Genomic DNA, 12521 nt, shown 5'->3' on the forward strand with positions numbered 1-12521 from the left:
CTGGACACTCTAAACTGGCCATAGGTGAGAGAGAGTGAGTGTGCGAGTTTGAGTGTCTGGTACGAATGAGCTACCACGGCAGGGCTAGCCACCCAGATGAGTAAAACTTGGCTCAAGATGATTGTTACTGCTGGAGTGACACCCTGACCCCATGTGCCAAATGGGAAAAGGGGTAGAGGATGGATGGATTTTTAATTTCATCAACTATATAAATGTAAATCACTCTCTACCTTACAATAGTCATAAATCATTATAATTATTTTAAGTTAGCTGTTACTTTATCTGCCAAAACAGAATTTACAAAAACTTTTTTTTTTTAAATAATAATTTCTAAAACAAATAACAATAATAAAAAAAAAAAGTTTAAAAAGTAGTACAACAAACTGGGGTCACCTGTCTATACATTGATATATTCTGTGATAACTGAAATAACTGCAGGTTCTAGAACAGCAGGGCTAAATGTGCAAAGACAGACATATTTTTATCAGTCCAAGATCATCATACCTCACAGTATTCCCCCCCTCCTATAATGTACATCAATCTCAGTAAATATAAAAGCAGTAAAAGTGAAGAGGCTATGGGGCTGGGGGGGGTAACTGCCCTTGGTAGAAACAGTTTAAAAAGGAGAACAGTGAATTTCAATTTCCATTGTTTGCTGTCAATTTTTGTAATTTCTGGACTCAGAGTTACAAGTTTAAAATTTACAATATGGAGCTGTTTCCTACAGGATCTCTACCTGTTTGAGCAGATGCATGAGAGCAAAAACGGTTAATTCTTTGCTTGTTAGAAGGTTTGTGTCCATATGTGTACTTCCATTTTACTGTGTTTGAACACTTTTCAGAACAAGTCAATTGGTATCATCCATTAAACAGGATTTTGTTCTCCATACCCATTGTGCAAATGAAAGCTCACAGAAAACCAAGAGGGAAAGTATTTTATACCAGGTGCAACTACTCAACATCAGTGTTGCTTAGTTGCCAGATGGATAGTTATGTAGCTAACTAGTAAGAAAGCTTCACTACATACTAAAATTTTTTTTTTTTTTTTTTATTAAATTGTTGCTTCTCGGAAAGTTAACATATGAATGCACATTTGTGTCTCACATTACTTAAGTCCTTGACAGAACAAGTTAGTAGTGTACTTTAAAAACAATTTTACTAACCTACATTTACTGTGCAAGTGAAAGGCTGTTATTGGGGTACTGAAAACTGAGACAGAATGTACTGTACATCAACAGCAATTGATCACTTCAAAGTGTTGTTTTTCTGCCAGATATACAGTTACACACCGACTAATCTGGTAAGTTAATGTCAGTCATGCTAAAAATGTTTTGTATACATTTTTAAAACTGATATTTCCTGGAAGTTTGATGTACATATGCACATTTAGTTCTTACTGTAAAGGTCAATTTTAACAATTCAGAATATCACTGTGTTGACGGACCACAGGACCAGTAACCAAGGAGCCTCAATCCTCACCACTGGGGGACGTACACTGGGAGGATGACAAGTACATACACAGTATTTCCAGATGCAGCTCTCTGCATCAAGTGCAATTTCCCCTTAAGAGTACACAGAGACCACAGTCAGTCCAGGCCTGGTTCTCCCCCTCTTTCTCCAAATCCCCAGTAAGACTCCCCACTGACACAGCCATAGAGTTCTACAGAGTTGAGTCCTTAGCCAGGGTTCCAAGGCCTCCAACACTCACTCTGTCCAACCACTACTTCGTGTCCCTGCCCAAGTAGCTGACACACAAACACATACACACCTGGGAAAGGCTGGCACAGGTTTACTTGCTATGCCCCCTTCTGCTCAGACTATAAGGTAGTTTTCACTGCCACCAGAACCCCCTTATCAGTTATTTTAAGGCCCTTAACAAAGGGTGTCCAATCTAAATGTGCACTGCGTGTTACTAATACAAATGGTAGTTTCACCCAACCAGCAAGGTTGTTAGGAGTGGCCCACAGTGTCACCAAATAAACATACAAATACTCTCAAAACTTAATATCTTTACACAGATCAGCCACAATAAAAGATTTAAATAAATGTAAAAATAAAAGAACAAGACAATACTAAATATATATTCATAGTGACATCAGAGTTCAAAACCACAGGAAATATTTAAAACAACATTGCAGGACAGTCTCAAATAAATAAAGACTATCTAAACTAAGCTTCACTATTACTTCTGACTGAATCTAAGAGAATTATGCTATAACCTAAGAACTTACTAATACAGCAAAAGTCAGATGTGGTGACTGGATCTTCTAGCTGTTGTCAGGTCTAAGACAGAATACAAAATGCTCTGAATCACTAAGAGATTTCGCAAAATAATATCTAAAACATTACGGCTGGGATAGCTTGCAGAATGACATCACTTCTTATCATCTGACCCTAGTTCCCAGGCAAAGCCCCCACTGCTGAAAGCTGTCAGTATTTAGCATCTATATGTGAAAATACACAGACCTCAGATCTTTGGCAGATGCTGGAAGTCATAAAACAACTGCATTCCTTCATGCTTTCAAGACTAGTAATTTTATTCATCCTAAAGACAATACAGAAAGCTTCTCAGCACAGACTCTGTGTCTCTAGCTGCACTGAAAACTGAAAGATACCATCTTTTATTGCATAGCCTATAAAGTAATTTAATTTCAGCTATTTTCCTAAAATTTGCTGGAATTAAATTAACTTCCTGTATTCCAGGTTCCACTGTTAAAATATATACATTTAGACAGGTACAATTGTGCATGTACATTTCTGCTTTCTTCCAGCATGGCACGCTGTGGACATATCTCAACCACAAACACTTTATAAAATACCTTTTCAACACACATGGCTGCACAAACCAGTTTGATATACACAACACACAGCTCCAATAGATTTGCAACACAGGCATCTTATATAAATCATTTTGATATTTACCAATGATTTATTTACAAAATTTCAGCTAGCTATGCTGGCAGTATCTCCTTCACACTCCCCCCGCCCCCCTTCAAAGACTCAAGCGAGTTTCTCAAGTGACTCTTGAGAAACATTGCTCGAAAGGAATGAGCCCTATCTGGGAATACATTAACCCATTCCCTGTCTTTTAAGACCATCTGCATTGAGACTGCTAACCCCACAGTGGTGCTGCACTGTCACATCATGTGCCTGCAACCCTAGGCTCCACTTTAGTAGCTTGGCATTTTGCTGGCTGGCTCAATGTAGTCATGTTAAGGGATTGTGTTCTGTAACTATAGTAATTTCCTTCCATACAGATAAGTTTGAAGTTTCTGCAGTGCCCACACTGTGGCTAGACATTTCTTTTCTACAGCTGCATAGCATTCCTCCTTCAGTTGGAGTCTATGGTTGAGATATACCACTGGGTGCTCTTCTCCCTCTGAGGAAACCTGGCTGAGTACAGCCCCCACCCCATGGTTTGAAGCATTCACCTGCACAACAAATTATTTGTGTAACCTGGACTGACTAACAGAAAGGGTTCTCCCAAAGCTCCTTTAAATTTCTAGAATGCCTGCTAACATGCTGGGGTCTGCACTACCTTATCTGGCCTGTTTTTCTTTACCAAGTCTGAGATGGGAGCAGCTATGGTACTATAATTGGGAACAAATGTTCTGTAGTACCCTGCTGTCATTAAGAACACCCTCACCTGCTTATTGAAAACAGGGGCAGGCCATGCCTGAATGGCTTCCACTTTGGCAGGTTCTGGCCTGATTCTACCATTCCCCACTCTATGTCCCAGGTAGGAGACCTCTACCATACCCACCTGACACTTACCGGGCTTAATGGTCAACCCTGCCCTCTGTAGTCTGCCCAGCGCCTCCCTGACATAGGTTCACAGATAGGTACTAGGCCATCGGCCCTAGGGCCTATACAAGCCCAGCTAAAAAGGTACCCTGGCTTTTGCCATCCAGGAAAATGTTTTTCCTGTGCCACTGTCGAGCAGAGCCACAGAAGTGATCCCCAGGGTGAATTTCCTATAGGTTCATAGGTAGGTACCAGGCTGAAGGTGCTCTAGCCAACAATGGCTGTAGATGGCAACATCATCCAGGTAAGCAAGGGAGAAATCTCCTGCTCCTGCTAGGATATGACCTACCAGCCTCTGGAAAGTCGCTGGGGTATTTTTCATCTCAAAGGGCATCTCTGTGAACTCATACAAGCAAAATGGAGTCACAAAGGCTGACCACTCTCTAATGTTGGTAGTCAAAGGCACCTGCCAGCAGCCCTTGGTAAGATGCTTAGCCCCACCCAGCTGTTCTAGGACTTCATCTGTCCTGGGCATGGGGTAAGCATCCGACTCTGTGTGACTGTTTCATTTCCTGTAGTCCACACAGAACCTGGTGCTGCCATCCTTCTTTGGTACCAGCACCACTGGTGAGGTCCAGGGACTGCTGGACTCCTGGGTTACACACAGTTGCAACATTTCCTGTATCGCATCCCTCAGACTCTGTTCTCTCCAGTACCCTATAACAGGCATGTTTAACAGGCCTTTGGGGTCCTGTATCTACATGGTGCTGCACTAGGTGGGTTTTCGCAGTGAACATACCCCCAGACTTTTGTAACACTGCTCAGATTTCTCAAACCTGGGTAGGGGATGTCTGCTGGGGCATTGCTAACCCTTCCACTGAGGTGCCAGTCCGAGCCTCACTGAGGAGATCAGTCACCAGATCTCCCTCAGACTCCTCGTCATCCACTGCAAATACTCAGCACAACGGCCTATCATGGTAAGGTTTCATGATGTTAACATGGTACAGTTTGTGCCCCTTCTTCCTGCCTAGAAGTACTACTATGTAGTTAACATCACTGACTTTCCTTACCACTTTGAAGGGTCCCTCCCAAACTGCCTGCAGCTTGCTGTGTCTGACAGGAATGAGAACAATAAGCTACCACCCCACAGCATACTATCCAGCTCGAACATTCCTGTCATACCAGACCTTTTTCTGCTGTTGGGCTTCTGCCAGGTTCTCCTGGGCCAAGCCCATGAGTTCCCTAAGCCTCGCCCTGAGGTTTAGGGCATATGCCCCAACAGACTAATTGTGGGATTCACACTCACCCTCCCAATCAATGTGAATCAAATCAAGAGGTCCCCTATGCCCATACAGCAACTCAAAGGGTGAAAATCTTGTGGATTCCTGGGGCATCTCTCTGTAAGCAAACAGCTGGGGCAAATATTTGTCCCACTCCCTCTTAAACTGGTCTGCAAATGCCTGTAGCATGGTCTTTAGTGTAGAGTTTTACCTCTCTACCAGACTATTAGTATGGGGATGGTGGAAGGGGGTGGCCTTTAAGTGCTTCACCCCACGGTGCTCCCACAGACAAGCTAGCAAGTCTGACGTGAAACTGACACTTCTGTCAGTCAGTATTTCTTTTGGGAAACATACACTGCTGAAAATCTCTAAGAAAGCATTTGCTACCTTTTCTGCCTCAATGGTGGACACAACCACTGCCTCAGGGTATCTGGCAGCATAATCTACTACAACTAGGATATACTTCTTCCCTGTGGAACTTGGGGTTCTCGGTGGCCCCACAATATCCATAGCTACCCTCTGGAATGGCTCCTCAATCACAGGCAAAGGCTTCAAAGGAGCTTTGACTCTGCCTCCTGTCTTGCCTACTTTTTTGGTACTGCTCACAGGTCCTGCAGTACCCCGTTACATCTGTGGAAATCACAGGCCAATAAAGGTTCTGCACAATATAGCTCTTGGTAAGCTTTATGTTCATATGACCTGCAAAAGGAATGTCATCGGCTATGGCTAGAGGTGACAGACAGTATGCTCTGGACACTACCAACTGCTGTATTCTCTCACCATCTAGCCCTTCCTTAGAAGTCCACTCTCTATACAGTAACCCTTTGTCCCAGTATACAGATTCCCCCCCTTTCCTTGAGAATCAGGCACCTCCCTGGCTTAACTCCCTCAAGCCTTGTAATGTAAGGTCTGAGAGCTGAGCCTGTGTCAACTCTCTCATAATAATCCTTCCCCCCAGCTCCCCTTCCACAGGAAGTCTGGTATCCTCTGACAGTGGAGCCTTACTGCCAGCCTGGGTACTACTACTCACCTCTGCCATTGCACTCTGTCCAAGGGAACATCAGTACCCACAAGCAGCTGTGGCTCACCTTTGGTCTCACTGCTACAGGGTAGCTACCTCACTGAAGTAGCCACCTCACCAGTCCTGGCTTCAAGTGTGCGATCTGTCCAAGTCTTCCCCAGGCTACCAGATCCACATGCTTGTCTCCAAGCCTGACTGCATCTAACTGCATGCATAAAAGGTACTGCATTATCAAAATTATTTCCTATCAGGACATCTGCAGGGATATCCTCAAACACAACTACTTGCTTGCTTCCTTTTCCACCCTCCCAGTTAAGGTGAATCCTAGCCAAAGGTATTTGGAATGGGGTCCCTCCTAAAGCTATGACTGGAATAGACTGCCCAAGCAAGTAGTGCTCCTCTTTAACCATTGCAGGCTTCACAATGGTTAGATCAAAGGGTGTCTCTCTCTCTCTCTCAGCAGTGGCCTATTCCCCATCTACTACGACAGGATATAATCTCTTGAGGTAGTTTGCTACCTTTGCTGTCTCCAGACAACTTACCACTGGCATTCTGTCATTCCCACTTACTGGCTCCACTACCTTTTGTTCCCCACCTTGCCTCTGTGGACATCTATATGCTACATGGCCCCACTGGTTACTTATAAAACATTTAACTGTTGATCCTGGCTGTGTACCTGAACTAGTGGCTTCCCCTGTTACTGATGGACACTGTTGAGGTGGTTTAGGCTGCCCACCATGGGTTCCCCTAGAACCATGTGCAGCACTGGGTGTCCCTTTCCTGTGCTATGATGCCCTGTTTGCTAGGGATAGGTCTTCCTTTTTCCCCCCAACTCATCTGCGGTATTACATTCGCTATCTGCCAACCAGATTCTCAAGTCCTCAGGCAAAGTGCTAAGGGCTTGTTCCTTACCAAAAGGTCTGCCAGCCCTTCAAAAGTGGAGACCTGCACCTATGAAAATAAGTGCTTAATTCAGCAATATATTCATATATACTTTCATCCGCCTTGTGACTATGCTCACAAAACTTTTTTTCTATAAGCTTCAGGTGTTAAAGCATTCCAATAAACAATTTTTAACCATATTATAATTTAAGCAATCAGTATCTGACAATTTAGAAATAAGCAGTGGTTACAGCATTACCATGGAGTAAGGAGGTCAGGAACTGTACCCAGAGTCCTTGGTCAACATTATACTGTTTATATATCCTTTTAAATACATAAATAAAACTATCAAAATTATCATCCTCTGTAACTTGTGGAAGAAATTCACTGACCTTTATTGTTTCTGGGGTTCAGTTATTCCCTTCCCCATTACCTCCATGACCCTGCTGAAGAGTCAGCATCTCCTATTCATGTTGCCTCTGCCTCTCACCTTCTTCGGCTTTCAGACATCTCAGTCTCTCTGCTGCTTCTACTTCCATTTGTTTGCCCTGACACAGTCTCTCTGCTGCAAGTTCTAAACAGTTGACCTCCAGTTAAAGCCTCTAACTTTAGATGGATTTTTATGTTCTCTGAGGCAAAGTTGAACTGTCCATTTTCTGAGATTTGTACATCCCCAAGGCTAGTCTTGTTGTCCTCCTGGTTGCTGATCTGTGATGCAGCTGTGGTTAGCAATGTAATCATTTCTTCTTTAGTCAGGCTGGCATGCCCCAGTCCTTTGGCTTGACACATCTCAGCCAACTGTTTCCTTGTCAGCTTGCCATAATCCTCCGCTGTCATCCTTGTCTGCACTCCCTGACTAACTAAGCTAACAAAAAAATAATAAATAAAAATAAAAAAAATATGGTGATACGAAACTCAGAAGGTCTACCGTGTGGCTGCTTGAGAGTGCAAACATCTTTAGTGACCACTGCTTTCAGGCTACAGGAGTTCAATATCCACACCACTGAATCCCAGTAAGTGATGTGGTGATCCCACCACTGACAACCAATATGTGATGACCCACCACTGGACCAGTAATCAAGGAGCATCAATCCTCACCACTGGGGGACATACACTGGGAGGATGACAAGTACACACATAGCATTTCCAGATGCAGCTCTCTGCATCAAGTGCAGTGTCCCTTAAGAACACACAGAGACCACAGTCAATTGGGGCTAGTTTCTCCCTCTTTCTCCAGATCCCCAATAAGACTCCTCACTGGCACAGCTATAGACTCGAGTCCTTCTCCAGGGTTCCAAGCTAAGATCTCCAACACTCTCTCTATCCAATCAGTGCTTCATGTCCCTTGCCCAAGTAGCTCACACACACACACACACACACACACACACACACACACACACACACTTGTAGATTTGTTTTACAAATACACACACACACCTGGCAAAGGCTGGCACAGGTTTACTAGCTATGCCCCCTTCTGCCCAGACTATAAGGTAGTTTTCACTGCCACCAGTACCACTATTAGCCAATTTTATGCCCTTAACAAAGGGTGTCCAATCTTACTGTGTAATATTAATACTAATACAAATAGTAGTTTCACCAACAGCAAGGCTATTAGGAGTGGCCAACACAGTGTCATCAAATAAACATGCAAGTACTCTCACAACTTACACATCTCTACACAGATCAGCCACAATGAAAGGTTTACATATATTTAACAGTAAATAATAAAAGAACAAGACAAATACAATATATACTTACAGTGACATCAGAGTTCAAAACCACAGGAAATATTTAAAACAACACTGCAGGACAGTCTCAAATAAATAAAGAAGAACATCTCAACTAAACTTCACTATATTCCTGACAATCTAAGAGAATTATACTATAACCTTAGAACTTACTAATAGAGCAAGCAGGTGTAGTGAATGGATCTTCTAGTTGTTGTCAGGTCCAAGACAGAATACACAGTGCCCTGTCTCACTAAGAGACTTTTCAAAATAGTATCTAAGATATTACTGCTGGGATAGCTTGCAGAATGGCATCACTTCTTGTCATCTGACTCTAGTTCCCAGGCAAAGCTCCTACTGTTGGAAGCTGGCAGTATTTAGCATCTACCTATGTAAATACACAGACCTCAGATCTTTGGCAGATGCTGGAAGTCATAAAATAAGTGCATTCCTTCATGCTTTCAAGACTAGTACTTAATTCACCCTAATGACAATACAGAAAGCTTCTCAGCACAGACTTTGTTTCTTTAGCTGCATTGAAAACTGAAAGATACCATCTTTTATTGCATAGCCTATAAAGTAATTTAATTTCAGCTATTTTTCTAAAATTTGCTGGAATTAAGTTAACCTCCTGTATTCCAGTTTCCACTATTAAAATATATACATGTAGACAGTTACAATAGTGCATGTACACTTCTGTTTTCTTCCAGCAGCACACACTGTGGAAGCATCTCAAACACAAACACTTTATAAAATACCCATGTCTGCACAAACCAGTTTAATATACACATAACACACAGCTCCAATACATTTTCAGTACAAGCATCTTATATAAAGCATTTTGATATTCACCAATGACATATAATTATTTACAAAATTCCAGCTAGCTATGCTGGCAGAATCTCCTTTACAATCACCAATATACTTTTAAAGTATTTTGCTCCCCTACACACATTATGCAACTAAAAGTTTGATACTGTGATAATGAAAACCAAAAGGGAATGCATTTTTTTCTCAGGTACAATTGTTTAGCTTACACTGTTGTTCTGCAGCCAGGTTTCATGTCTTTGTTTTTAAATTTCTGTTTTTTGGAAAGTTTGCATACACATACTTGTGTCTCACTGTTCAGGACTGCTTGTCTTACAACTCATTTGGTAATGTCCTTTAAAAAATTATTCTGCTGTCCTACAGTCACTATGCAACTGAAAACTTCTTAATGTACTGAAAACTATGAGGGAATGTACTTTTTAACAGTGTTATTTTGCTGCTGCATGAACAATTACATACCTTCTATTAAGTTGCACATTATTCATGTCCTTTTTGTTATACTGATGCTTCCTGGAAGCTGCATGTCCACAGGCATGCTTGTGTCCTACTGTATCAGGGCACTTGTCAGAACAAGTTAGTCGCTAACCTCCTTTAAAAGTTATTTTACTTTCCTATATTAATTATGTAAAAAATGTGACTGTGATACTAAGGAATGTATCAGACGGAACTGCTTGCCCGAATTTTTGTTAATCTGACAGATGTAGTTATGTGTACTTCTAATGCATCACAATGACGAGCGTCAGTTCAGAAGCATAAAAACCCAGTTCTGTCTGTTACATGGGATTCAAGCATCTAGGCAGCAAGACATTTCCATGTGTTATATTTGGTAGTGGACATATGGTTAAAGTGGCATTCAACTGCAGAGAAATATGTCTCTTGTGAATTCTCTGTGGGCAAAAGAAAAGCACATTCTGCCATGCCCACAGCTTTAATAGCCAAGTGCATGGGGGTAGAAAAAGTAATGAGTGTTGTGCTCAGTGTAGAGTACATGCTTATGTAACTACAACATGTATAAGTGTGCTACAACATGGAGGAAATCTAGCATGCTACTGTAGTCACATTTATGGTCCAGTATGTATTTTAGGTAATGTTCCCTAAACACAGTGAAGGGGGTGACCACAACACCAGTTATAAAGTTATTGTCTACTGTGCACTGCATTTCTACTAGTACTGGCATGCCCACTGGCCAACCTGCTGCTTATGCCTGCCATACTGTCTGCTGTCTCATGCTGCCTTGGGGGTCATGGACATTATTCTTCCCCTGTGTATTTCTTTATTGAAGTTGTGGGCATGGCATTGCATTTTTCTCTTTGCCCACAGGGTATTTACAGCTGCCACATTTCCTTGCAGCTGAATCTCACTTCAGCCATATGTCCCAACCAAATGTACTTCAGGGAATTGTATTGCTGCCTACGCACCTGAATCCTTGTCACATGTTACGTGCTGGGGTGGAGGATGACTGAGGAGAATGTAGCTTGTAGTACATAGAACTGTTAGGTATATTTTGTTTTCTGTGTCACAACAGCTGTTTTGTGCATTCTGTTAACAGGTTACAGTTAATAAAGTAAAACCAGCGTACCCATTGATTTGTTTTTCATGGATTCTGCATAGATTAATAGGCTAGTATTTGGCTATTTTCCCTAGCAGGCCATTTAAGCCTAGCCAAATTTGTCATATGAAAAGTAAGAATCAAACCCTCTACCTTACGCTTATGAAGTAAACACCTTAACCATTATGCCAAATTGAGCCTGTCTACTTTTTGCCTTGACTGAGTAATTTATCTCCCCAACCTCATCTGAATGCAGTTAACCTACAACTTGGGTTGGAGGGTTGGTATAATAGTTAAAGTGTTTACCTCACAGACGCAAGGTAAAGGGTTTGATTCTGATCTTTGAAATTTGTTAGGATAAACTGGCCAAAAGGACCAGTTAGCCTAGTACTTAACTATGTGCACAGTCCTTCACTGACGTGTGTTTGAGACCCAAGCATTATAACAAAATTGTAAATACAACCTAAGTTTCTACATTATGCAAATCACTGCCACTGTAGTTATCAAGAGTTTTCACTCTGCCCAGTTCAAAATATAAATTAGTAGAACATTCCAATATATTCTAATTATAGCAGGTGAAAGCAAAGTTACAGGGTCATTTTTCTAAACAGAGTTTTGAAGGAGACTTAGATGAAGGAGCAGCAATCACTCTCATCATTTACAGCATTATTTATTGAAGTCCACCTTGCTTTATACTCATAATCCACTTACTGTGAAAAGTCTTATTTAGGGCCAGTAATATCCCTTTTATTAAAGGTAATAGGAAGAACCCAACTTTATAAAAGGTTTAATTACATTATTCCAAAGGTTACCTGATGTTTCCAGTGTAGCTGCAGCTCCTTTCTTAAGTACGCTCACCAAGTGCTTGTAAAGCAGCTGTGCTGCAGCCTGTAGCTGCTTTTTAACACTTGAGCAAACAGACTCTGTTCCAGTCTGCAAGTAGACAGAAAGATTAATAGTTCAAGCCTGTGAAAGTGCTGTACAATGAAAAACATGTCATACTTTCTTAAAAACAATTACCAGACACTTGAAAATGTGTACTTTCTATTCAATTATATCTGTTTACCTTCAGGAGACTCTGTAATAATGAAGTTTCCTCTTTGCTTTTCAAAGTACGCATTCATTTCTTTACGTCTTTATTTATTTATTTTTTAAGACACCCAGTGCTGCTAACCTTGGCTTTAAATGAATGGCAATGTTGATGTCACACAGGACCTCATGTGTAAAAGTTGGAAAAGGGGTTGTAGATGGATGGATGTGGACTTCATTTATCAATTATTTATTGTTTAATGAAATCACATGCTCTTTATTCATTTTACTAACGTAATACTACTCTTTTTTATAATTATCTGGCAATTACTGTTCAAAGCGGATTTGCTTAGGTACATTTTTTTTGTTCTGTTCTGTTAAGATAGAACAAATTTACAATGTTAAAGGTAGGTCTAGGACGTCAGATGAGATCATTATTGTCCATTCTCCATAAAGAAC

General features: G+C 41.4%; 1 protein-coding gene across 1 annotated transcript in view; it reads right to left on the reverse strand.

Annotated features, from left to right (window-relative positions):
- The window catches only part of LOC122815150 (probable E3 ubiquitin-protein ligase HERC1), a 5886073-nt gene that overhangs the window by 3135445 nt on the left and 2738107 nt on the right, over positions 1-12521 (reverse strand). The window contains exon 28 of the mRNA XM_044087407.1: positions 11846-11966. Coding sequence (XP_043943342.1) covers positions 11846-11966 — 121 coding nt within the window. The remainder of the gene's footprint in view (positions 1-11845; positions 11967-12521) is intronic.

Source organism: Protopterus annectens, chromosome 1.part1 (genome assembly GCF_019279795.1).
Source record: "Protopterus annectens isolate FY-2018-M chromosome 1.part1, PAN1.0, whole genome shotgun sequence".
Lineage (NCBI taxonomy): Eukaryota > Metazoa > Chordata > Ceratodontiformes > Protopteridae > Protopterus > Protopterus annectens.